The 27,317-nt window shown below is 34.4% G+C and overlaps 3 protein-coding genes across 7 annotated transcripts; 1 reads left to right on the forward strand and 2 right to left on the reverse strand.

The window, feature by feature from the left end:
* Window positions 1-641: 641 nt before the first annotated feature.
* Window positions 642-1,298, forward strand: LOC112324135 (protein BRICK 1). The gene has a single exon (XM_024585381.2). It carries the CDS (start codon window positions 686-688, stop codon window positions 980-982), a length of 297 nt encoding a protein of 98 aa, XP_024441149.1. The 5' UTR covers window positions 642-685; the 3' UTR covers window positions 983-1,298.
* Window positions 1,299-9,342: 8,044 nt separating this feature from the next.
* On the reverse strand, window positions 9,343-13,698 carry LOC7464767 (telomere repeat-binding factor 2). 5 transcript variants are annotated; one of them, XM_024585742.2, is made up of 8 exons: window positions 13,501-13,698; window positions 12,989-13,175; window positions 12,635-12,849; window positions 11,097-11,181; window positions 10,759-10,842; window positions 10,037-10,380; window positions 9,821-9,844; window positions 9,343-9,701 (listed from the first exon to the last, which is right to left on the reverse strand). In XM_024585742.2, exons 2-8 carry the CDS (start codon window positions 13,136-13,138, stop codon window positions 9,698-9,700), a joined length of 906 nt encoding a protein of 301 aa, XP_024441510.1. In that variant the 5' UTR covers window positions 13,139-13,175; window positions 13,501-13,698; the 3' UTR covers window positions 9,343-9,697. The 5 variants fall into 5 exon arrangements, with proteins under 5 accessions (XP_024441510.1, XP_024441511.1, XP_002320656.2 ...); XM_024585743.2 differs by lacking the exon at window positions 9,821-9,844 and having other exon boundaries at window positions 9,343-9,685; XM_002320620.4 differs by lacking the exon at window positions 9,821-9,844.
* A 3,164-nt stretch (window positions 13,699-16,862) lies between these two features.
* LOC7497293 (probable amino-acid acetyltransferase NAGS2, chloroplastic) lies at window positions 16,863-23,882 on the reverse strand. The gene is made up of 10 exons (XM_002320621.4): window positions 23,287-23,882; window positions 23,103-23,190; window positions 22,789-22,997; window positions 22,541-22,692; window positions 21,780-22,203; window positions 20,961-21,058; window positions 19,555-19,666; window positions 19,231-19,390; window positions 17,844-17,916; window positions 16,863-17,348 (listed from the first exon to the last, which is right to left on the reverse strand). The coding sequence occupies exons 1-10, from the start codon at window positions 23,656-23,658 to the stop codon at window positions 17,198-17,200; spliced, it is 1,839 nt and encodes a 612-aa protein (XP_002320657.2). The 5' UTR covers window positions 23,659-23,882; the 3' UTR covers window positions 16,863-17,197.
* Window positions 23,883-27,317: the final 3,435 nt, after the last annotated feature.

The following is a 27,317-nucleotide window of genomic DNA, read 5'->3' on the forward strand; positions in this document are numbered from 1 at the left end:
TTTCTTCTTCTTTTTCTCATTGTTTTTCTTACTTTTCTCTCATTGTTTTCTCTCGAGTTCACACTTATGTTGTAAAAATAAAAAACAAAAAAAACTCATAAATTAAATTTTAAAAATAAATTATTTATTTAACACTGGAACTTTTATAATATCACATTTTATAAACTCAATTTAATAGGTTGATCAAAAAAACTCATTACTCATAATCTTACTCGAATCAAGTATTAAATTGAACCAAAAAAAATATTGATCTAATAAAATCTAATTAGCTCGATTAGATTAATCATATAATTAAGTCAATCTTAACTAAATCAACTTTAATAAAAATAATTTAAGAATAAAATAACACTATATTTAATAAAAATAATTGACTCTATAACCTATGAGAGAATTAATTCGATGCTCCAATCATTTTTCCAAGCCTGGTCTGTCAACTATGTAGAACTGTAGAAGGCTACTAGAATATATATATATATATATATATATATATATATATATATATATATATATATATATATATATATAAAAAAATTGAAAAATGATAAATCATAAGTGTAGAAGTGAAACATTGGTGAACTTATAGGGACAAAGTTGAAAAAACAAATGAATAACCGTATATATAATAAGTTGGAGACGGGTATGTCGATAAGATTCAGATCTGGAGAAAAAAAGAGAGAGAGAAGAAATGGCGAGAGCAGGCGGAGGAGGAGGAGGCGGAGGAGGGATAACAAACGCGGTGAACGTAGGGATAGCAGTACAAGCAGATTGGGAGAACAGAGAATTCATATCTCACATATCTCTCAACATCCGTCGTCTCTTCGATTTCCTCATCCAATTTGAGTCCACCACCAAGTCCAAATTGTCTTCTCTCAATCTCAAGCTTGATACTTTGGAGCGTCGTTTACAGCTTCTCGAACTCCAAGTTTCCACGGCCACTTCAAATCCTTCTCTTTTCACTTCCACCACTACCACCACCGCTTGATCTCTGTTTTTTTTTTCCCATTGGGTTTCTCTTACTGTAATAATCAACTACTAATTTTTTTTTTTGGGTGTTATTTATCAGTTTCTTGTATGATTATTGTTCATTTTCTTCGATATTAGCTTAGGGTTGATACCGCTGAAGATTCTGCTCAGATATTGATAAAGATGTGATCAATGCTTTGAATATGAAGCTGAAGTTGGAATTATTGGTTTCCTCTTAGGTTGTCGTCTTAAGGATCGATGATTTCCAACTCAATGACTACCCAATGTTGAAAAAGGTTGAAGCTTTATGACTAATGCTTGTGTTTTTTGCTTGATGGATTTGGATTTTGCCCTATTTATTTATTTATTCGGTCAGAATTGCTAAAAAATATCAATTTGATACTTGTAAATTATCTAGAAAAACATCAATTTGATGCATGCTCTTAAGAAAAAAGGCACCACCCCAACAGCAATGCCAAATGATTCTTTAGTTTATCCCTGTTGTCATGCATTGGTTTTGTGTCTGCTCTGGCTAGAGTTGCTGGCTGCTCCTTGTTATTTTGGTTTGTATTTTGTGGTAGTGGGTCTGTTTATGTCTCTTGATGTTGGTTTCAGTTCTTTTGATGTAGGATTTTCATGTTTTTGGTTTTGAATCCTCTGTTGTATCTCCGTGGTTGCTTGCCTCTTTGCTCCCAAGGTGTTTGATGAATTTCACTTGCCGGAGCTCTGTAGCAGCTAGCTCTTCCTGATTAGTATCTATGGGGTTGATTTATACGTTAGACTACTGTTTTCATTATGCTTGGGCTGTTTAGGTTGACAAGAATGCTAGTGCCGCCGCCGCCACTCTCCACATTGCCTCAGCATGTTACCCCCTCTTTATGCCAGGCTCCACAATTTCATCAGTCCTTGACTCCCTTATGCAAGGCTTTGCCTGCAGGAAAGTGATTTCCTTGGTTTGCATGGAAATTCAGGCAGATATGCTAGTTATACATGATTGATATAGACAAGAGAGGCACCACAGCCATCAAAGTTTTGAAAACGAGAAGTTAAGCTTGACCTAAAAGACATACATACTTAGGTACAGTTTGTTTTTGGTTTTAAAAGTATTTAAAAAAATAAAAATAAAAAATAGATAAACGGACTCTTATTCAAATAAGCTATACTCATTTCGTAGCCTGTGCAGGTTGTGAGTCTCTTGGCCACTTAGGATTTCAAGCAAAGCCACCCCAAAGCAAAAGACTAGACTATTTGCAAAACATGTTGTGTTGAGTAATACCAGAATGATGGAGTTATAAACTAGGATTCAGCCAAAGATGGTCTTTGGCTTACGTATGATACAACAAATCGATTTTATTTTAAGTTTAAATTGAATCAAGCTAATTAGTTGATGCAAAAGAATATAACAAACTAGAAAAACAAAACATTCTATCTGTCAACAATAGTTTTAGTTTTTCTACTAACGAAACCATTCTTATAGTGAGTAGAAGATTTAAAAATCTAATTCACAAATTTTATTTGAACTATGAGAATATCAGCTTTGATCCTATCAATTTTAAAATTCTGTTCAAGCACCTGTAAGGCACATTCTTTGCAATGTATTTCATTAAGAATCACCTTAAGAATCACTTCTATATTTGTTCCCCTTTTATAGACATTATAAAAAAAAAATTGCATTTAAATCTTCTCCTTTAGCATCATCCTCATCGAAATTTGATGGTTTATTCCAATCTATAAAGGAAATAGAATCATCTTTCAGTCTCAACATCATATTTATCTTGATTAAGAAATTATTTTCTCTACTCATGTCTTCAAAACGGGTTTTTGAAATTAGTCATGAATCCGTCATCACTCTTCTCATCATTACTCAAGCTCCTCATATTAGCCAACTGACAAGTTAGTTTTGCAACTTGTCTCCACATATATTTTCTCTCTTTATCGAGAGGAATCTTCTTATCATTTTCTACACGGGCATATCCTGGTCTACTACCTTCTTTCAATCATATGGTTATTCCAACATACAAGAAGCAAATAACCATTAGGATCATTGGGCTCCGATATCAACTTACATGGATAGAAACACAAATAAAAAGCAAACTAGATAAGACAAAATAGAAGTCAAATAAGGTTGTCACACATAATCTTAATTCATAATTTTATTGCTAAATATTTCTCTTCAAATAATCTGTCTTATTAAGAAGTTTACAACTCCTTAAATAAAGTAAAAAACTAACTTAGACAAACTAGAAAACCTGAGAATAAAGGAAAAAATAATAAAATTCCAAAATAAACTAGAAAAAATAAAATTATTGAGTATTTTATTTAATTTCCTAAACTAAATAGAAAAACAACTAAGAAAACCAACAACTTTTCCTAAAAAAAAATCCTAATGCATCATTAGTTCAGTTAAGATTTGCATTTTTTAAAACCTAATAAGTCCAATCTAATTCATGGGTTCTTTAGTTGTGCTATTTTTATAATAGACTTTTAATTTTTAGTGGGTTTTTTTCAATTTATTTTTGTTGGATTGTTTTGATTTTAGTTTCTAAAATCAAAATTAAATTTAATCTTTGTTTTAAATCTTATATATAAAAAAAACAGTTTAATTCAGTTTGGTTAATTTTATATCAATTTTTTACAAATATTTTAAATAATGCGGTTAATTTTCTCAATAGTCCAATAAGCTACAAAAACTTGTAATAAATGTCCAACAATCTAAGACATCTGTTTCACAACAGGTCCTTTGATAGTTCCATTCTTAACAAGATTTTATGCCTTATTCAATCCCCACTTAATTAACCCAAAATGCCCTTCATATTGTGCCAAAAACAAAACTCAAAAATAATAAAAATAAAGAAAAGGCAGAATAAGATTAAGGTTTTTAGCTATCTCTCCCTTCAAGGCCCAAAAATCAGGCATCCGCTTTCTTCCTATTTTTTCACTGGACTCGTTGCCGATCAATCCACCGATCTTTTCACTCAGCTACCGATTAATTGCTTATTCATTCTTGAATTAATCGTCATTCCCGATTAATTCGCGATGAACTAAGACGATTATTTAGATGGCGATCCTTTACCGATTAATTCCCGAATATCTTCCCGATCAAATGCGGGGTAAATTCTCAGATCGCGATTACTTTCCGATCTTTTGGCGATGATTCGAAATTAGTCGCCACACAGATCCTTTTATATTCCGATTTATTGCCCGATCATCTCTATTGCCGAGTTATTTCCGATTGTTTCCAAAACATACCGATTAATTGCCGATGTTTTATGCATTCATTCACCTGTTCAATTTTGCCTCGAGTAGCACCGAGAGCAATAGAGGGTTTGGTTGGCCAGGCAAGAGTTTTTCTCTTCGCTGCTTCTCCTGTTAAGGGACCAGTTGTTGAGAAGAGATCCATGTCAAAACAGTTTTTTCTTCTGGTTTAAAGTACCATAGAGGAGATCTTGTCGAGAGCCATTGGACAAAAATGGATAAACGAGAATTTGTTGATCACTTTCACAACATTAACCAAGAATAGGCAACAGGTTCTCATGCCCAAAAGACATCGACAATGAATACCAGTTGTGGAGTAGACATTAAATTAAAACAAGAACCACCGTTGCAGACTTCACTGGATTGTGTCAATACAGGAATCTTCTATTTAGATATGATGAGACCAGGGAATATTGAAGAGATGTTATTTGGCAAAATCAGTAACATTAAAATTTGGTGAAAAGAGAGCAAGAAGATAATACTTTTGATATTTCTATGAGAAATGCTGAGTTGCTGTATGAATAATAGAAGATTGTGAGTGCAATGCCTTTCTCATTCACGAATTCCAGAGTTGCTTGAGTTGAAGTAGATGGCAGGACCTTCACTGCCACTTCCTGCCATTTTACCAGTACATCTTACTTCGGATATATTTCCTTGTGCATATTAAGAGAAGAGAAAAGGTTGCCTATATGTTTGCAACTAAGAAAACATGTACATGTACTTTCTTTCCAGCATCGGTGGTCAGCATAAAGATGGTATAGGCAGCATAACCGATGCTATTTCCAGTGTTTCCTGTGTCAACTCCGCTAAGCCAATTTCAAAACACCAGAAGCTTTTCCCTGTAGATACTTTAAATCCCCTAAGAGCCTCAGTTCAAGCTTTGAAATGTATCGATATCCATGACGATGCAAAATTAAAAGATAAAAGTTGACTGTTCGCATAGTTAATATCGAAGGATTACTGCAACAAGATAATCATACACATCCAAAAAAATTCTCTATTCGTCATTGATTGATTTTATTAGGTTCTTGAATGGTAGAACCTTGGTAAGAATAATCAAGACTATCATTGGATTTTCTCTTTATTGACATGTGAAAGACCCTGAAGATCCTGGTTAAACGCTTCATCAATGTTTGAAAGATTTGTTTTTAGCTAATATGCTTTTCAGTTTTCCACCTCGTAAAAGATATGCTGACAGCAAGTTAGTTTCTGATTTAAAACAATTTTCCATGTCTCACCAAGTTTTACCCCAAGCTTAATAGCCTTCTGAATTTTTTCTACTTGTCTAAATAAGAAAGCATGCCAGAAAACTATGCACTGGGCAGAAATTTATTTCAGGGGCTTCTACATAGAACCTTGCAACATTCATAAACTTTTGAGATTAGTTTCTAACAGTAGGTTGCTGGAGTTTTCTCAGCTGCTAACGGATCCAATAGAGCTGAAGATCAAGGTTGAAAATCATTAGTGGAGAGAACCATTCAACAGCTAACCTGTCTAAGTTGATTAGAGCACAAAAGCACAAGTCAAGAGCTGCTAGTTTATTGTTTCTCCAGAGGTATCAGTGCAAATGATCTCAAAATGTAAGAACAAATAAACGGATAGCAGGATCTCATTTGCAATTCCAATGAAGGAACTTCTACTTCCCCTATATGATTTTCTATGACCTCTGGTTCTTTGAAAAGAATCGAAGAGCTATGTAGAAAAAAATCCTGTATAGAACAGCCCAACCCAACATCACAAGCAGCTTCTCCCACCTCCAATATATGGGAGTGGTATTAATATTGAGCGATTCTAAGATGGTGGTGCCGTTGACAATTTGTCCAGCAGGGATTATTCCAAAAGGATCTGATGTCTGGTATTGGTTCATCAAAAGCCCTTCATCTGAACATGTCATAGTGGAGACCTTGTTCAGGCACTTCCAATATATGGGGGTATCATGGCTATTCATGAAGTGGAACTTTTAAGCCTAACTTGGAGGCCTTTCCAACCTCGGCTAGTAACAGAATATGCTAGTCGTAAGATAATGCTGCATTTCGGGAAGTACGAATCAGTCCACGAATACTTACAGGAAAGCGAACAGAAGCGGGGAATCTCTAAAAGCCCTTACAGCCGAAGGTGTGTAGTCGCTGCTTAATATGGGAAATGTTACAATATTTTGTAGCTCATGCATTTTGTATAGTGTGACTTTCAGTTCTTGTGAGAACATTTTGGGAGGTAGAGTCAATGAAGCTGTGGAAACAGGTGATGGGGACATGGAACAAAGAGGAGTAGTTGGAGCGGCCAGTGTATACTACGCGCGAGCTTGCTGCCTTTGCTACAATGGGAGGTGACAGGATGCTATGCTAGAGGTTAGGATCTTCACTTCTAGAGACTGATTGCTTTGCTCTGGACTCTTAAGTTTGCTTGGTTATGGCGTCGTTGAACCATGTGCTCTTTGGTTTCTTTTCTTCAGTAGCTTCAATGTCTGCATTTTATTTAATATCTATGGCCACAAAACATATGTTAATAACATGCCAAGTTGAGAAAATGGAAAGACTCTGTCATAAGAAGCCTCTGGAGGTTTCTCACTGGAATGATCGTGTCTTGCATTTGGTTAATGTTTCGGGATAAAAAGAACAAATACAAAGAGATAGCAATGTATTTTATTGAAGAAATAAAGAGAGATATAAAATAAATCTGTCTCCGTGATAGTTTAGGAGAGAATTTTGTACTTTCAAAATAAGGAGACATATCATCCCTATTTTCACTGTTACAGTCTTTTCTGTCCTGAGACATTCCCCCCTACTAATGGTAGGCATATTGATGATTGCATACCTATCTTTGAACACATGAAAGTCCATTGTGTCCCCAACATTGGGACCATATACACTAAGTTTGACGACATCAAAGGATTTGATCGTAGTGCCACTACCACTATACCAGATGACTTGCAGATGAGCTCAATGAGTAGAATTTGAGTCTCTTGACCTTTTGTTTTCTTAATACAGAGTCATCTTCTGGAGCATGCATTCGATAAGATTTTGGAAGCTGGAGAAATCCCTCATCCAGTCTCTTGACTGAAATGGGATTTCAAGCCACAGCTCAATAGAATTATGAGAAGGCTGTCACTCTTTTAGCACCATGGCTCATGCCTCATTTCAAATTAGTGGAAGGCAGTGGACAGATCTTGAGAAAAATGGTGAAAAAATCAGTCAGGATGGACTAGAGAAGCTGTTGGATGAAGCTGGCCGTTGTGGTATGGCATCAGAGGTTACAGTCTCTATCTTGTCGAGATTATTGCAGTCTCTATGTAAGTCTGGCGCATCAGGAGATTTACCCCACACCATTTCTTGCATTGAGGACACTGATGGTTCTCATTTCAATGCTAACTGACGCAACCGATCCTAAGCAAAAGGGAAGCAAAGCACAAAGAAGACAGAATTTTAAAAAAAGTTTCTCAACAACCAAAGCTTTAATTGTATTTTCTTACTGAATTTATCTTCTATTATAGCTTGTTCCTCTTAAAGGAATACAACCTTTTTACATGGGTCTAAACCGTACTCAAGGGAAAATCATAATCCTAAATCAAATAAGAAAGAAAATCTAAAATACAAAATTAAGCTGAAAATCTAAAAATAAACAGAAAAATATTGAAAATTGATAAAAACACCTTCCAAGCTTAATTCTAGACCTTCCTAATCTTGGTTAGTTATAGTCAGAGGTTTATAGAATCTCCTAGTTAAATTTGAGCACATCCAACACTTCTCAAAAGTGATAGTATTTTCTTTTAGGCTAGTTATCTGACAAAAATGTATTTGCTAGGCTATCTATATGCTTCAGTTGCAACAAATCCGCATCTGATTGATCGTAACCTCTTCCATCACTGACAGTGGGGAAATTGCAGGCAATAAGAGCTTGCATATGCTCATGCCTTATGCAAGTATGGTAGACGGAAGTCTTGAGCTGGATGAGGATCCTTTTGTCAATAAAACTATTATCACTCCAGATATATCTCTTGTTAATAACAGCAGTACCAACAGAGGAGGTGATGATCCGGACATGGCTCTAGCACTGGAAACTCTGTTAATGGCCTATGGATGTAGCAACTAACCTGTTAGTGAAGAGGGACGTTATTGCTGATAATGTGGAATCTGGATCTTCTACTGCTTGTTTAGAGAAGAAGCTCTCAAATATCTTATTAGAAGAGCCTGCAAAAGATGCCTAAGAGGTAGAACTTGAAATAAGAACGATGGAGGCTGATGGTTTGTGTACATCTGAATTGCCCTCAGCTCAGGACATACAAGATGTTTGGAAGGTAAGCAGGAAAATCATCTAATTTGATCAAATTAATATCTAAAACGGTTCAAAAACAAACCCGAACTAGATCAAGCTTTTAATGACAGGGTTCCTGTTCCTCCCCTCCCCTCCTTTCCTTTTTTTTTTTTATGGGTACAGTAAAGAATAAACAGAAAGAATAGACATGCACGAAAACTACAGTTTTATCAGCATCTAGCAAATCCCTAATAACATGAGGAGACTCCCATCTTAGCATACGATCATCTCGAGATGAACCTAATCGAGTCATGAAACCCGCACATTGACTGCCCTCTCGAATAATCTCAAACCTACAATATAACATTGGTATAATATTGTAGAGAGGATGATGATTAGTAGGAGTACAAGGTAAGCACCGAACAGCTTCTATGGAATCCGCTTCAACTTGAAGAGGGACAGCCATTATCTTTCGCAAGAGAGATTCCTTCCCAAATCAATCCCCCGCAGCTCAGCAACCAATTTGATGCAGAACCAATACAAGAAGAAAAGCCATAGCACCAACTTCCTAAATAATCACTGATAACACCACCTCTCATCCTGCGCCACCAGGAGAACTTCCGTCGACATTTAGCTTCCACCAACCTTGAGGAGGAGGCTTCCATTTACCATAACGATGAGATTTGATGCCCTACCCCTCCTATAATTTCTTTGTCGCGGAGGAATGGCTTCAGATCATGAAGCTGAACTAGTTTCATGGATGTTAGGGTTTCATGATTAGGGTTTAAAATAACACAATTTCTATTATTCAAGAAAAAAGAACAGACACGGGTACTACATTTGAGGCAGCAGGTACATATGGAACATTGAAAATTCAAGCTCAGCAACATACATTCACTCTTTCATTGGATTAATTAACCATCAAAAGGATATGAAGATGTTTCATCTTGCTTAGCAATCCACCTTCCTATTCCTGATTCTTTCACCAGTGTCTACTCTTTTACCACATTGTAAACTTTGATGTCAAAAACCTATACTCTACTGACGAAATGATCCCTCTGTAAGGGGAATATGATTTCATGGAATAATATTGCATCTCCCGATATACAAGCTAACCACATTTACAGTTATATAGACAAAATGGCAGTTGATACAGCTGCATCAACATGATGTCAAGTCCAATGCCTGTTTCGTGCCCAACGATGTAGACTTCCATCTGCAAAACATGTTATCTGCACAGGTTTAAGAGGATATCAAGAAGATTAGAGGAAGATCAGAATTTATTAAGCTATTTCCAGCTTGCCCACTGGAAAACGAAGGAAAAAAAAAGAGGAAAGGGAAGAAAACATACGTAGACAGGAAGATTGTTATGATACTGGCAAGGCAAAACAAATATATATCATTCTTCTTAGAACTAAGCGTCTCGTGATTTCACTCTCAGGCATGAAACAAAAAGTTGGATTTAACTGATAGAAATTAGAAGTGAAATAAAATTGTCCAGTTCACAGTGCACCTCGGCTAGCGGATGAGATTTTATCATCTTATGACAGCAGAGAGATGAGTTTACCAGGGATGACATGCTCGGTGCTTAAATGCCTTAATTGCTGCTTTGGCAAAAACTTGTGCTGCTTCTGCCTCAGCCTCTGCTTTCTCAGCTTCCCTTGCTGCTGCTTCAGCCTCTGCAATTGCAGTTTCTGCCTCTGCAACAGCAGCTGCAGCGGCTGCAGCGGCCTCCAAGGCAGTCATGCCCCTAATCTTTAATAGGTCTTGATCAACCTGAGCTTTAGTCAGGATTTTGTTCTTACTCTTCTCCAATTTTAACATTTCCTTCTGCTTCCCCTCGGGGAGGGGATGGTTTCTTCTCCCTTCAGAAACTGTTGAACTAGATGCAATCATGTACTTGTGCTTGACCTATAAATACAAACACAAAGGATGATAATAATATGAAATCTTCTTTTAAAATATTCACTACCTTTATAAGCTCAAAGCCTCAAACGCATGCCTGCCCATCATAAATCCTTTCTTCTTTCTCTTCACATTACTGTTCATACTATTTTCTCTTTATACAAAGCTTTATTAATTTTCAAAGTCCATAATCTGTTAAGACCATTTTTACCAGAGCATTATCACCAAATTTCAGTGTTCTGCATCATTGAATTCTAAGATGTCCTTGAAACACAAAACACAAGGAATTAATTTGACTCTGCAGGCAGAGGATGTAATTCAAATCACTTCAAGATCTAATTAATTCCCATGCATGCTCGTGCACCACCTCAGAGTGATCATCACCTTAATCAATTTTCCATTTGCAGTCAAATGCTTTAGTTTTCCTCCCAATAGCTTTCTGAGGTTCATGGGCGCCCAGTATTTCTCCTACAAGTTACAAGACATCAACATCAGAATCATTTTGATCACAAATGAGCAATCTATTTATATCTGTTTGCATGTGTTGGACACACAACTTTTGGATATGCTTAGCTTGACATAGTTATGATAGTTGGGAAAAAAAAAAAAAAAACCAGAAATCTGGAGACAGACAGTAACAATGTCCAGCAGTTAAGACTTCTTTTCATTTTGAAACTCAACAATTGCCGCTTTACAACTGAGAGACATGTGAGGTCATGTACCTGTATGTACAAAGCAATTGAAGCCCTATCAGAACCACTTGGCTCCTTCAAAGTGGTAATAGCCTCTAATATTAGATTATCCAACCTACAGCCATAAAAGTAGGTTACAACAGAGTTCGTTATTAATTACACAAAACAGCAGGACAACATGGTTTCAGATACAGAGATTTGTTAGCCTTAGTAACAAAGATTTTCCACCTCATCTTTATAAGCAAGTGCATACAAATATAGTCTCATTTTCTAAATTCTCAAAGCATTTGTAGAGCATAACTATAGGTTTTGAGTTGTAATATGCTGCCATTAATCATCATTAGAATTCAATTTGCAATGTTGTCATAAAATAATATTTCACCCTTTACACTCTTCAATTAGATTTATGTGCACATATGATTTCCCCATGATAGAGATCGAAACATTTTGAAAATTCAAATTATGGAATCTGTAGACCACAACCATCAACTTAAATGGAACAAGGACAGGTTAGCTAGTAACCCATGGAGGCTTAAACTGGTTGGAGGGGACAGAAAACAGCAGAAAAAGAAACACTGACACACAAGCAGAAGATAACTTATTGTTAAGCAAAACTGTTTCATATACCAAAGAAGAATGTCTAAAGCTCTGCAGAAAGTAACAAAGAAACAAATGCTTATAAATTAAAAATGGCATCGAAAAGGACAAAAAATAAATCAGTGAGCATTAAAATCTAAGATAAAGCCATGATGGACCATGACATTTTACAATGCCACGGTGAGAAAAGACCAGAATTGAACTTGAAGATCTCAAAAGAATAAATGTGAATACAGCAGGGAGCAGTCTCTCATTCGAACTATTTTACTTGAATTCTATTATGCCATTTACCTCCATCTATTAACACATTTTGATTGAATATTAGGCCCAATACTGGTATTTTTCTTCATTAACAAAGACCTGTATATGGATTGTCAGCTACCTAACCAACGCATCTTGCCTTCACAGGCTGAGAGCTGGTATTAACTCAGCCAGTCTTTCTATTAGAGCTCCAGACAATACAGTAAAGCTTGTATGCAAGAAGAGTGAATGCTTTTTCCCATGTAAGATCTGCTATTATGATGTGGTCATACTTGTCAGAATGGATATGCAACTTAACTGAAAACTGGAATGATGATCAAATAATCTGTAGAGCACACAAGCATTACCCCAATAATAATATGCAAACTGTTTTTCCAAATTTCATTTTGAGAACAAAAATAGTGGTAGGAGATAGTTCAATTCTATCATATATCTTTACAGCACCATAACCATCACTGAGTCAGGACCTCATCATCCGGGTTCATGCCCATTGATGAACTTGAATATTATGAGCGTTCCTGTTTTCCTATAACAATATTAACCCTACAGCTAATCCTTGATGTTTTTTTTATCAGAAAAAACTGGTAACTTGTCATTTTTCCATGCTCCAACTCCAATTACATACCATCATCAAAAATCAAAAGCTAATCCAAGCTCAGCAAAACTAGGAACTACAAACTGCAAACATCATTTGAGTAGAACCATCTAACCTCGCGAGCAGGTCTTTCGGACCACCATTCCTCGGTGTCCCACTAGCCATTGCAAGAGGCTTAGCATCAACAACCTCTTCATTACTCTGAACCACGACACTAAGAGCCTTCCCATTCTCCTCACGTTTTGGTGTCAGTGGACTCCTTTTAAGCGCAAGCTTTGCCTTCTGCCTGGACCCCCATATAGCAGTCACATTTATATTTCTCCATTTATCCTGCCCCCAATCAAAACTCACGTCATCAACATATAATAACACATCTGTCAAACAAATCAAACCCTAGAACAACAACAAGCACCATGCCTGGCACGGCTTAGCGTGGTCCTTTCATATAATAAATTGAAAATGTGAATACCTTGAGATCAACATTGGAACGCAAACGCAAGACGGCACTAAAGTCAGGATCCATGAGTATTGTACGCCATTTGCCAGTCCCATGCTTAAGTACTCCAGCTTTAAGGGCTGCCTCTTCTTCAGCTGTCCACTTCTGCTTGGGAGCACCCATCAACAGTAGCTATAAAATCTTCACCCCTTTTTTCAACCTTAAATATTATCAAACACCAAATAAACATAACTAATTTTATTTTTTAAATATTATCAAGAGAATATAAGCATCAACTACAGCATCAAAATCAAAATCAAAAAATTCAAATTTAAATATATTGCAAATTCAATATTAATTCTTCTAATTTCAATAAAATTCGAAACAATTAAAATCGAAGAAAATTAAGCACGGATCACAAGAAAAAAAGCATTAAATCAGCTCGGGAATGAGAAATTGAAATCGACACGAACAATCTGATCATCGCTTATTTTGAATAATATTTTAAAAAAAAATGAGTTTGTTTATTGATTGATTTATATTACCTGATGAGAGGAAGCAAGGAAGAGCAGGAGACAGAGAATGTGCGAGAGAAAATGAAAAAACCTAGGAGGCTATCATTTCCATTTTTCCAACTATTTCTTGAATTGTTTTTAGCAGAGGAAGCCGAAGAAGAAGAAGATGATGGTGATGGAGACGAAGATGAGAGTGGAATATATATATATTGTGGACTTAATATGTCTCTAAATTAATAACTATAATCACTTTTTTTATATAAAACAATATATATATTACATTTATGTGTGCGCGTCAGAGCAAAGTTGTAAGAAAAAAAACATTTTTTTGCGGAAAATATGATATAACTCAATAATAAAATTATAAAATCATAAATAATTTTTTGAATTAATTATATATTAATAATTTCAGTTAAGTAATATATAATAGTATAACAAAATAAAAATAAAAATGAAATAAATAATAAAAAAAATTAAAGATTATTTTAAAAATATTATTATATATTTAAAAAATATAATTTTCTCATTTTAAATTAACATATTTAAATCAAAAAAAATTATTACTCGTTATAAAAATATTATTTTCTTTTATAAATATAGAGTATATGTATGAATAAGTTTTTAATTTTATATTGAAAAAAAAATAAGATGTTGTTCTAATATTTGTATAGCAAAATTTAATATGAAATAATAATTAATAAAAAAACTAATTCACACGTCTAAGATTAGGTAAAGTAAGAGAAAAAATTTTAATTATCGCCTTGCACGTGAGGTAGGATCTTTAGTCTCCAGCAACACCTATATTTTCTAAACATTCTATGGTGATAATCTGTAATTTTTTATTTAATTTTTGGCCCTTTAAATTTTTGAAATTAATTTTTCAGTAATAATTTGTTTTTTGCACTTTAACTAAATCATTGTTTCATTTCTTCTTCGTCCTGCGCGATAGCCCCTACGCTTGAGGTGAGACCTTTTGCATATATTTTCTTGACCTTTTGCCTCTAGTGGTTATTTGTACAATTTTATTTTATTTTGTTTTCGGCCCTTGAACTCCTAAAATTAATTTTTTAACCTCCTGGAATTAATTTTTCAGTAATAATTTGCTATTGGCACTTGAACTAAACCGTTGTTTCATTTCTTCCTTGTCTTGTGTTGAAAAAATATACACACGTCTCCGGTTCATAATATATTCAGATAAGAATACATAGGGAAGCAATCAATTGGCTTTTTTTTTTTTTTAGAAAACTAGAATCGGTCGATCAGTTACATGCCATTTATGTTTTCTATAAACTCGAAAACTCAGTTTAATTTCATCCATTTTGCACATATCAATTCTAATTTTTAATATTTTATTTGATTTTACATATTAAATACAAGTTGAATCATAGAATTATATAATTTTACGATTCAATTTGTAATTTTGACAATAATAAATCAAGTTATAAAACCGAGTCTTGATAGATTAACCCAATGTTTGATCAATTTGAGATTGTTTTTTGTTGAGTTTTAAATTAAATCGGATAAAAATTAATTCAATTATATTGGATTAACATATCAAAATTTTATTTAACTTCTTGTTTTAAATTTTAAAATGACAAGTTTTTTATTATTATTTAAAAAAATTGAAATGACTCTATTTTAAATTTATCTAAATCAATTTAGGTCAATTAAAAATATATTTAAAAGAAATTTAGAATTTATTATATTTAAACTATAAAAAGTTAAAAACACACTAAAAATATTAATTTAATATTTTTTTAAGTAAAATATAATTTTAAAACACAGTTTTAATCATAAATGTGAGTTGCAAATGGTAATTCTAAGTCCATGAAATTAGCCAGATACTTCAAATAAATTTTTTTACCGTTGATGCATTATATTTATTTTTTTAAGAATATACCTCTCTTACTATATTTGTAAAGTTTGAATATTATATATATATATATATATATATATATATATATAATATTTGATTAACTCTAGAAAGTTAACATTGTGTTATTAAAATTTGTGACAGGCAGGCATATTAAAGGAGTTACTTAACTTTGATAAAAGAAAAATAATATATAAAATATAGTTAACGGACGGGAGTGTGCTTAACTCTACACTATCAACGTGTCTTAATCTTACCATTGTTTGTTTTAATCTTTAAAATCCCTTGATTTTCATTACAAAACTTGTAATGTTTTTTTCTCTCACACACAACAGGAGTTAGAGAAAGTAAAAAAAATAAAAAATTGAATTTATTTATTTTTGTTGTTTTACTGTATCTCTAACATCAACTTATTATATTTAAAAAATATTATTCCAAAATTTGAATTTAAAAAATTTAAATTTGATTTTCAAGAAAAAATCACAATTTATCCACGTATAATTTTAAAACCTAACCTAGATCAACTTGGTATAAGGTCCGAGTTATTGGTTGAGAGGGTTTGAATTAATCCAATTTTTAAAAAATAAATTAAAATAAATTATTTCCAAAAAATAAAATAAAAAATAAACAGGTATTTTACCTAGATTTTTACAAGGTTGGGATTGGATTTTTGACTGTTCAAATCCCTCCCCCATGTTTTTTCTTGAATCCAAGTAAGCATCTAGGATCCAATCCCCATTAAATTAAATTAAAATTAAGTCCAATACTGCCTCAAGTATTATTATTGCATCAGATTAGTTTTTTCAGCAGCTTCATGATCCTGATTTAAACAAATTTCAGGTGGGACTACTACATGGAGAAACAGACCGTCTTCCTAAGTATGATTACGATGGTTGCTTATCAGGAAGGACCGAATACATGGCCAAGATGGATAGACTTGAATCTTTATCCCATTTGTATATTTTTTCTTGTTTCATGTCGTTAGCCAACTTGCTAGTAAGTATACTGCAGACGTGGAAATTCCCACTTGTCCTTTCCAGAGCCAGAACCTGTCTTCAGAGTTGTCAGGTTTTGGTAGTCTGGCTTCTCTGTAGTTTCTTCTGCTAGACATGAGCATAAAATCACGTCTGTAAAGGAGCCTTCACTAGCAACCCTTGTGAAGACGACTACTGACAGCAAACCCTCTTCATGTGAAATCAAAAGATTAGGGCAAATATCTCTAATCTCTCTGTTAAAAGAAGGAATAGACGAGCAGGGTGATTCTATGTTAGTAGCAACACAAGTCCAAGTGTTGTTCACCGAAGCACGTGATTCTTGAAAACCTTTGCCAGAGCAGCGTGTTACTTACACCCTTCTGATAATGCTCGTTATGCTATGAAGGTTGAAATTTATTTCTAGTGAAAGGATGATGTGATTCTTGCTGTGCTACTACCTAATTGCTGAATCATTATGCTGTAGTGACGGTTGAGGTGCTGGTAGGAGAAGGGTGATCAAAGGGAACCACAACTTAGAGAGATAATTGAATCAATGAGAGTTTGGACTGGTATTCTTAATGGTATTTGAATATGTTAGCTTGAATAACTTCATTCACAGCCATCACTCTTGTACTCACAATTATAATACCTGGCAAGTCAACCTAGTAACTCCCCAATTTGGAGCTTAGCCTAGGCTCTTTGAGTCTTTGACTAGCCAAGCCAGGTTTTATAACACTCCCCAGAACTTCAAACATGAAGGGCTAATATATATATATATATATATATATATATATATAAGAACAGATAAATTAGGACACGGCTTCACAGAGTGGAAATAACCGGTCTACGAGGCCGTATTCCATCAAGCTGCAATAAAACTTTAACTGAATGCTCTATCAACACTAATTCCACTAGTATCAGGTAGCAACTTCTTTGTATAATACTTCGAATTACGGGATAGATTAATCTTCTTCCTTCTTTCCTCCGGTATCAATTGAATGGAACACTCTGAGAAGCCGCGCCTTGTGAACCTGTTAAACAAAATGCCAGGAATTATTTTCTGAGACAATGACACTCCTGCCAAAACCTGAAGTAGATGGAATAGTGACGACTACTGAATCTTAAATTTAGACAACCTTATACACAAAGCATTTGCATTGTCTTCTCTGTTTCCCTCAAACACAGTACTCCATACTATATACAACAAGTCAATTAATTCATAACAGGTGTTCTAAAACAACGATATGTATTTTTTAGGAAAAAAATAATAGATTTAAACCGACAATGATGCAAACTGACTTAGTATTCATAGCTTTGAAATCGGTTGAACTTTAAATAGGCAACAAGGCATCAACAAATAGGTCCAGCACAAAAATCTGAACTAGAATACATCAAGACTCGTCTCATAATGTTAACACAAAATTACTACAAGCTTATAGTAATTCTTTTTTCTTTTTTCTTTTTGAGACCAACACACACAACTAGCACTCATGCAACACATTAGAGGGTGGAATGTGATACAATACCAATCTGCAGTGCGAGTTGTAAGCAGGAAAAGTGTTTCCAATCTAAGGGAAGAGGCTCTCCTCTCAATGAAATCTGCAAATGTTTGACCACAATCAGTAATTTAACACAAGTGCCAAAGGCCATATGGCTTGGTAAAAATAGAAGTGAAGTGTTAATCATGTCTCCCCACAATTGTTTTTTGACAAAAAGAAGAATGAATGATGGGAAATAGAACATACATGAAAAGGTTGGAATAGGACAATTTCAAAATCAGGAAAGAAATACAACAGCCAGAACTCAAAATAAAAGAACATTCCAGTTGTGCTGAACATCATCAGTAAAGGAAGTATTCCAGAAAAACCTTGAAGCGGCACACCACAAGGATGCAAGGAACAATATCCTAACACATAATAATTGTCTTGACAGGAATTGGTACTTAAGAACTTCAAAACTCCAGTCCATTCAAACACTAAATTACTGCAGAGATAGCACAAAGCCATAAACTGCAATTTTTCCTCCTAAAAACAACAAAGCATATCAGCAACAAATTCAATATCCTAACTAGAATCACCAAAAACTCATTCCCAACAGAAAATATGCTGCTCTATCTAGCCCACGCAACTGAGCAATGAAAAAACAAAAGGCTATGCAGCTCTTCACTTTCATGGCACAGAAAATGGATTTTAACAAACAAAGGCTTATGATGCTTCTTAATATGTAATGAGTCAACAGTGTCAATTTTAGTATTAACACTATCCAGATAAACGCCAACACACTAAACAGCACCAGAACTTTCCTTGTAAGATTCGGTTTCTACAGTAGAGTGGTTTAGGGATCAATAACAATAAGAAAGAAGAGACTTGCATGAAAAGACTCCTTGACCATCCATACTCTAAAATCATGCTCTCCACAGCTTTATCTCATATTTTCTTTTTTTTATGATTAGTGTGTTACTTGTTAGTTTAACCTCTAGAAGGTAATTTTGACAGACTGATTTAATTTTGAGCAGACTGTGTTCATATTACGTATATGAACAGTAACTGTTATCACATCCATCGATAAAGTGATTTATTTAAAGTCCATATAGAGATTCACATTTGCTTCTTGCACAAATACAAGTTGTTTTATTATCAAATGAAATTATAGCAGTATTTGGTTAGAAAGAACTTATTCAACTCTTACTTGAATGCACATCATGCTAGAGAGAGAAATTTTTGTACATTTATAATCTATCATTAGAGTTATAACTTGTGTATTGTGATATGTTGATATTTGTATAATTGTATTCATATACAAGTAAGTTAAATAATTAAATCCATTTTCTGTAGGATCATATGATTACAATCCCATCCTGTATCTTACATAGGATTGCAATTTTGATAACCTTGAGCACAAAAAATAGCATACCAAGTAATTTATCTCCCTGCCCTTGTCCCCGGCATTCAGGAGAAACTGCAATGGCAGCAACTTCTCCACACTTTTCTTCAAAGAAAGGAAAAAGAGCAGCACAAGCGATAATTTGACCTTCTCTTTCCACAACAACAAAGAAATCCAATGCTTTAAGCAGCTATGAACACAAGACAAGAGAAAAACATTTAGTTTTTATCCAAAGTTAAACATTATAACACCAAACAGCGGAATCAGCTCCCTTTTCCTATTTCTATCCGGCGTTAATAAGCGCATCATCATGGACGGTGTTATGGATGTGAATCTAAAGGAGCAAGAGACAACCTCTTCATCAGTTCTCCGAACCAATGTGCCAGATTCTTCTAACGGCTGTATAATTTGTCTTATTCCTGCAAGATCTGTCGCTCTGGCCATCCTAGTTCCTTCGTAAAGATCACTAAGAGCAGAAAAGAAAAAAAATTAGTCAATGGATGAAATGACATAAAGTTCAATTAAGCATCAGTGAACAAATTAGCATGTCATCATATCAATTTCAGCTACATGAGTTTGGTTTCAAATTCCTTGATACTGAAATAAGAACTTCCAAAGAACATCCATTCCAATGTTGAGACCAGGAGACTTTTATATAAACCTATTTTAAAGTGCAATCAAGCCTTAACCTAAAACCAGTTATGAATTCCTATACATGGAATAATTTTGTGCAACTGTGCTAGATAATGGTGACAGCCTGACAATTCCAGGTTCAGCTTGTCCCGTTCAATATAATTCCATAATTGATTCATATGTGTTAAGTAGCTTCGGTTGATGAACACAGCAATTTCTTTGATATACTATGTACATAATAAATGAAGTTATTATTCCAGAATCAGATAGACAACAGCATATTTTATCAGCACTTTTATGCTTGGATAATGGCACTTCATCATCTCCATTGAGAAAAAAGAAAACAGATTCACATAGGACAGGTAAATGAGGATAATGGCAACCACATGGGTTTCAGGCCGAAGGGTGAATATAAACCAACCAAAGGCAACAAAATACTCAATATTGCTAATCATAATTGGAGATTTTCTCTTTATCCCAATTAGCTTTTTAGTGGTCATTTCATTGAAATTTTATCAAGATTCAAATATGTTAAAATATGAAATATCTTCTTGAACTTCAACCATTTAAAATGGTACCTTCAAAATATTGACTTTTCCCTCAACTTATTTTCTTCTTTTTTCCTTTTTTGTTCTCTTGGGAATCAACTCCAACAGATGATTTTATTCTGAAAAAGAAGTTGAGAGGGTGAAGTCAAGGGTTTTGAAGTCAGGGATTGTTTTCAAAATGCTAAAGTCAAGGGTGTTTTTATGATTAGTTATTCAATGTCAACAAAATAAATAGTCGTAAGACTCAATCACACAGTCCAAAAACCTAGGCACTGCAAAGACACCACCAGTGCAAGCAATGTAACATTTTTGGTAATATGCCAGAATATTATTGACAGCTCTTAATTACAAAGATGCAACATCAAAAGAGAACGAAATGCATATAAGGCATCAAAATGCTTCAGAGAAAGTGTAAAAATGAAACCTCAAGTTTTAAACATGCAAGTGCATCGAGAAAACATCTACCAATTACGAGCATGCTTGGAGTAATATAGCGTGACCAATAAACAAATCAGCACTAGACAGAATATAACTGATGAAGATAAAATTCATCAGAAAGTATTGCAAACAATCACACACCTAGCCACCATTGTACCCATTCCATCTCTTTTAAACAGTTCTAACAGCAGAACTCCGCCAATTGTGCCATCTAAAAGATGTACTCTTTGAACGCCACCCTGCAAATTAAGTATGAATCATAATTGGCAGCGTGTAATTTTTGAATATAAACAATTGAAGTGAAAGAAAACAACAACTACTACTGCGAGCCATTTTCTGGGAACTGAGAACCATTACATATAGAAACTTCAGACTCGTACTGAGGTACATCAACATAATGATGGTATTAATATAGCCTTCTAGTAAGATAGAATTTAAACCATCCCGCATGTTACCATATGATAAATATGGCCCTTACTCATAACCAAGCATGCAAGATACTGCACCTGCTCATAACCATGGTAAGCAGAATTATTGCAACTGCTTAGCTTTAGCATTTGTAACACCATTATCATCAGTAATGACAACACTAAGAATATATGTTTTTTTCTTGAAAAGTAGGAACATTTAGAGAATCTTCTACATTAGATAATGCAATATATTGTATTTCTTCGGTCCATTATAAATGTCACACAAAAGAATCACAAGAGATATACCCTTTTCTAAGACAGCAACATGCTACCCTAACCAAACTGTGGGAAACATGTCTGTGCATAAATCAGCTCAAGTGCAATTTAGGGAGAAAAGGGAGCTTGCAGGGAGAGAAGGCTGCACCATAAAATAAGCTTGCAGAGAGCTTGAATTTTGGATTTCTAATTAATAAAGAATTAAAATGTGGTAAAAAAAGAAATGAGAATGGGCAGACATCATTGATTTAAAACAAAGTAAGCATGTACTTACTTTGCAAACAAAAGCTGCAGCAGCCAATTCTGAAAGATAACCATTTAATCGACTTTGTCGCTCTTCACCTCCAATAGCAAAACCTTGTTCCCCAGACCATAGTCCATTTCCATTGTCAAACCCAACACCATTGTGAAAGGTTGCATTGTGCCTTCCACTGAGAGACTTCCCATTCTGTAAGGATGCATCAATTCCAACAGAATCATTGTGTACAAGAAAAGTACGATCTTCTTCACCAACAGCTTTGACATAATGAGCAGCTATCTCACTTTGCTTAGCCCGCTTACGAATCAACATGTCTGCTTCTTCTAGAGTCAAGAAGCGAATAAGGTGTCCGCTCTCATCCAGAATTGGACCATCTATGATGCAAATAAGCTTATCCGCCCCAATAGCCAAGGCACAAGCTGTAGCAACTTCGTATGTGCTGAGATTTATATAACCATAAACCATCATAAATCAGACGTTCAGCAAAGACAATAGTTGAAGCCAAAAGGAAACAAAAGAAATCCTGGTTATATGTTTCATACCCATATATCCGCACATCCAACTAAAACCACTATAATGATTAAGGAAAAAGGATACCCTTGAATTGTAATTTTGCCATTTATGAGCAGAGCATTTCTAGTATTAATAGACTGAAGAGGAGTTAGGTTTCATTAAAGAAAGAGATCCAAAGTGTCCATGAAACAATTTGATGCATATTTTCATTCAATCGGTTGTCCATTCACATGATAAGAAAGAGACAGAGATTTTCAGCATACTTGCAATTTAAGACTTCTCCAGAGCTTGAATATCCCAAGTTGCTTAACACCACTATACAACCACCATCAAGCCTTTCACGCATTCGAGTAACATCTACTTTCTTGACTTCACCAGTTGCTCCAAAATCAACTCCTTCAACAACTCCTCGTCTCTGCAAAGAATCAATATAACAGATTGATTGTCAAATTCAGATTACACAAACATTTTAAGAGCAACTGAAAATCTTATACGATAACTCAAACAGTACCTTGGCTGCAAGAAAATTACCACTAGCAACACTGACACCAACATCATGCCAACGACTACTGTCACCATGTCGACGAATATTGCATATGGAAGGTCCAGGAGAAAGTTTGGTCTCTATCATGATACGAATCTTCCCCGCAGCCTCCATTGAGGCAGCCAAAGCTTCAGAATCAGTAATTCTGTATTGACCAACATACTTAGGCTCATGCCCTACAAATTTAAAAGCAAAAAAGCACCCCATTAACTAACTGCAACCTAAGCAAATTTCTAAGGGATGAAAAAACACTACCTGCGAAAAAACATGAAAAGAGTTACCTCTCTCAGACAAAAGACTGTCAATTTGGACATGAGTTCCTGGGACTAACACAAACTTAATCCCCAGGTGATGCAGAAATGCTATATCCTACAATTATCCAATTTACAAATTTCTTTCACTAACCACTTTAAAATTTCCACAAAACAAATACTCCATAAACAAAATTATAGTTAAAGTACTTGCCTTCAAAATGGAATCCAAGAAAGGACTAGAAACAGTTTCACCAGAAATAATAACAACAAAAGTACTTCCTCTATGAGCCCACAAGTAAGGCCATGCCTCACGAAACCACTTGACAAATTGCTTGTCTTCCACCGAATTATAACCCTCTTCGATACTCCCACTCCCTGTCTCCCCAAACACCTTTCGCCGACTTGCTAACTTGCTACTCCAACCTCCCTCATTACTACTACTACTTAAAAAAGGAGAAAACCTTCTTGGTGGGTTTTTTACATGGAGATTCTTGCTGAAAAAAAAGAGCGGCTTTGCGGATAAAAATGGAAGCAAGTGGTGATTTTGTAGAGAAAGGCAGTGGCTTGAATAAGGAGTTACCATCTTCGTTTCCTTTTACTTCCTCGTTGATGTTTGAAGATGGGAGCTACAAACTGAGACGCGGACAATAAAAAATGGTGGGTTCAAGAGAGGAGAGGACGGAGGAGAGGCCACCATGGCAGGCTGAAGTTGAACGAAAGCAGATACATGTGACGGTGCCCCAGCTCGCAACCGCCGCTTCCTTTGAGTGACCAAAATTTCTTCTACGCTATACCACGTGTGGCCTGATGTAAAGGGAGTTGATGACATTTTATTTGGTCCCTCCACTATGAGATCTTGATTAGTTAGGTACCCTTCATTCATGATGACATTAGCAGTAATTTGATGTCTTGGATAAAAATAAGAGATCTGTCTTTGATATTTTTTTAATGACTTTTATGGAGATTTTTGTGAAAAATAGGTGATTTGTATTTGATATTTGACAGCTAAAATGAGCAGGATTTTTAACAGATTAGGGTGTTGATTAAAACACTCCATGCTTCAAAGTTTAAAGGCTTGGAAAAAAAATCATGGGGTGTTGATAAAAAAAACTCCATATAGTTCATGTGTGTATTTGTATGGTTTACAGTCGATGATAGTGGAACAAGGTTTTATTTCCAACTTCAGCTCAGAGGAGACCCAGTGATCATCTGAGAAGTTCCCAATTATTGATTGTTATTCCAACTGGAGGACTTAGGATTCAGAACTGGTGATAATATGGTGCCTTCATCTTATATATATATACTAGTATATTGCTCATGCGTCTCACAGACATGCCAGACTCAAGCAACTTGGATCTGAAAAATTTATGAACACAATCGACTGGAGTCTAAAAAACATGCTGAGCTCAATTTTCTTGGGTATGGCAGCCATGTATGGTGTCAAATTGCGTCTAGGTCTGACATCAAATATGATTGTCAGACCCAAAATTCTTGGGTCTGGCATTGTTGCTAGATCCAAATAGCTCGGGTTTGGCATGTTTGTCAAACCCAAGATGCTTGGATTTAACAATCCACGCCAGACCGAAGCAAACAGCAAATAAACTGAGTATAATTGTGCACTTTAATTGATAGGAGAGAAAGAGAAAAAAAACAATCGATCATAGGTGGCAATCCAACCATGATATGTCTACACGTGTTGTATCATGTGTAAAAGGGCATGTCTGCGCATCTACTTATATGGTGACTGACCAGATTTGACCACCGGGAAGCTCACGCTTCTTTTTAATGGCGTGTGTGCCGCCCACTCACTAGGACGTGTGTAATACGCGCTAACAGCTTTTTGATTAAAAAAATAAAAAATATAACGTGAAAATACTAAAACACTCTTATGGTCCTTTTAATTACACAACATACCCTTGTAAATTTTATCATTACAATCCACAATAATTTGTATATATATCTAGAGCTACATTAAAATCGCCACACCATTTAGTTTTTTTTATAATATATATATTGCCATGCATGAAGTAATGATAAAAACTGATTATAATCATGTTGTTCAATGTTCATAACATGATTAAAACCAGTTGATTTTAGCTAGCTAGTACATATTACTGTTTCATTTTAAAAAAAATCAATTATCTAAAAGGTTCGAAAACCGGAGTCAGATTTGTAGCCAGGTGATCCATTGCAGGGGTGGAGCAAGGAAAAAAAATTAAAAGAGGTTAAATTAAAAAAAATATTTTAAAAAGATTAAAATTTAAATTATTTTATTAAGAAAGGGCTAGACAAAACATTTGAATTGTAATTGGAATGAGAGAGTAGCGTTTAAAGAGACTTAGATACCGTTTGACATTGCGTTTGTAACTGCGTTTCATCAAATTTTGATTTTTTTTTATTATTAAAATTGAGTGCGGTTTATATTTTTTGGATCGTTTTGATGTGCTGATGTCAAAAATGATTTTTAAAAAATGAAAAAACATCATTGGCATATATTTCGGCACGAAAAGCTATTTGAAAAGCAACCGCAACCACACTGCCAAACACGCTCTTATCATCTTCAATGGGTATGATAAATGGAAAGTTAAATATTAAAAAATATTATTTTACTTCTTTTATGTTTATTTTGCACACTTCAAAGAAAGTGCTAAATAAAATACTAAAATGTATTTTTTTTTCTACAAAACTATTTTTACAAATCTCTCGAAAGAGTCAAAACCAACAAAATAAAACCACTAAAAAAATAAATCAATTAAATATAGCCACGTGGAAAAAAAATAACATCAAATTTATTAAAAAATAGTAAAATATTTGTTTCTCCCACTCCAATATAAATAGTTTTTCAAATAGTTTTTTTTCAAGTAGATATAATAAATAAAACTATATTTATACTATTTAAAATATTATTTTTTTAATTTAACTTTTAAAATAGTATTTTGTATTAGAGATGCTATTACATAAGAATGGTGTCCATCTTGAGAATGGTGTCCAAGAATGGATTCTCAATCACTTCCCCGGAGAAGATCACAACAAATGTACTGTCTTTGAGCAAATTAATACAAGGCTGAGCTTCCCTGAGAATCTCAACAAAAATCTTCTCATCTTCTGAAACATTGCAGTGTTCTTCTGTGCAACGAGTACGTTTGCAGCTGCACCCTTGTATCCCCAGCCCTTTCCTAATTCTGAGGTTTCTCTTTAGTTTCAACTTCAAGCCATGGCAGAACATATTTCCTTGGTAACAATGACTAGAGAAACTTGATGTATCGTGACATGAAGAAGAGGAAGAAGCAGTTTCCCAGTGATTTTGTAGAAAACCCCATGGCAGGCTTGGTTTGAAGGTGGCCATGGTTTCCATTTTTTTTGTTTTCGTGACCTTATAGAACCAGAGAGGTTTTCTTGAAGGTCACGTGGAAGAACAGAGAGAGGTGTGTGTGTTTGGTATTGTGGTTGTTGTTGTGGTAGTGGTTTGAAAAAAGTTGTTTTATAAAAATTATTTTTAATTGAGGTTGGTTTAAAAAAATAGGTGTTTGGTTAAAACTGTGGTTGAAATTGATGTTGAAAAAAAATAATTTAGTGTGTTTGGTTAAAAATGCTTTTAAAATTGAGGTTATAAAAAATAATTTAAAATATATATATATATATATATATATATATATATATTAATATTGATGATTTTAAATTTAAATATTATGGATTTAACTATTGCAATTACATCATGGAATAAAACATACTTTATATAAAATATTTTTTTATTATTCTATGAAACCATCTACAATTTTATTACGTACGAAATATATCCGACAAAAACTACAGTTTCTATAATTTTTTTAGCATATAATAAAATTAGATAAAATATTATCATGTATAAAATTCACTCTAAACTATTTTTTTAAATGTTAAAAAATTAAAACACTAAAAAAAAAACAAAAACCTCACGCAGTGCAAGTGAACAGTGCAAGAGAATTGCACTGTTTAATATTTTTTAAGTGAACAGTGCAATTCTCTTGCACTGTTCACATGAACAGTGCACCACTATGCACTGTTCATTGAACAGTGCAATTAACATGAATAGTAAAAAAACAACGAATTCTTGCTTTTTAATTGCTGCGTTTTCTGAAAACGCAGAAATAGGTGGGACCCAGTGAACAATATCCTCTTCTTTTTTTTAACCAAACGGCTACCTGCTGCGTTTTAATTAAAACGTAGCCGCAACCGCGTAAACAAACGGAGCCATATCAGCAA

The sequence above is a fragment of the Populus trichocarpa genome, chromosome 14 (genome assembly GCF_000002775.5).
Source record: "Populus trichocarpa isolate Nisqually-1 chromosome 14, P.trichocarpa_v4.1, whole genome shotgun sequence".
NCBI lineage: Eukaryota > Viridiplantae > Streptophyta > Magnoliopsida > Malpighiales > Salicaceae > Populus > Populus trichocarpa.

Excerpts from the sequence above, each read along its gene's own strand:
- LOC112324135 (XM_024585381.2), top strand. The coding sequence starts at position 686 with ATGGCGAGAGCAGGCGGAGGAGGAGGAGGCGGAGGAGGGATAACAAAC.
- LOC7464767 (XM_024585740.2), bottom strand. The coding sequence starts at position 13,138 with ATGGGTGCTCCCAAGCAGAAGTGGACAGCTGAAGAAGAGGCAGCCCTT. Across the intron at positions 12,850-12,988 it reads GTTCCAATGTTGATCTCAAG|GATAAATGGAGAAATATAAA; the intron begins GTATTCACATTT and ends GATTGGGGGCAG. Across the intron at positions 10,381-10,758 it reads CAAATGGAAAATTGATTAAG|GTCAAGCACAAGTACATGAT; the intron begins GTGATGATCACT and ends TTGTATTTATAG.
- LOC7497293 (XM_002320621.4), bottom strand. The coding sequence starts at position 23,658 with ATGGTAACTCCTTATTCAAGCCACTGCCTTTCTCTACAAAATCACCAC. Across the intron at positions 22,998-23,102 it reads CAGTCTTTTGTCTGAGAGAG|GGCATGAGCCTAAGTATGTT; the intron begins GTAACTCTTTTC and ends TTAAATTTGTAG. Across the intron at positions 19,391-19,554 it reads TTCGGAGAACTGATGAAGAG|CTGCTTAAAGCATTGGATTT; the intron begins GTTGTCTCTTGC and ends TTGTGTTCATAG.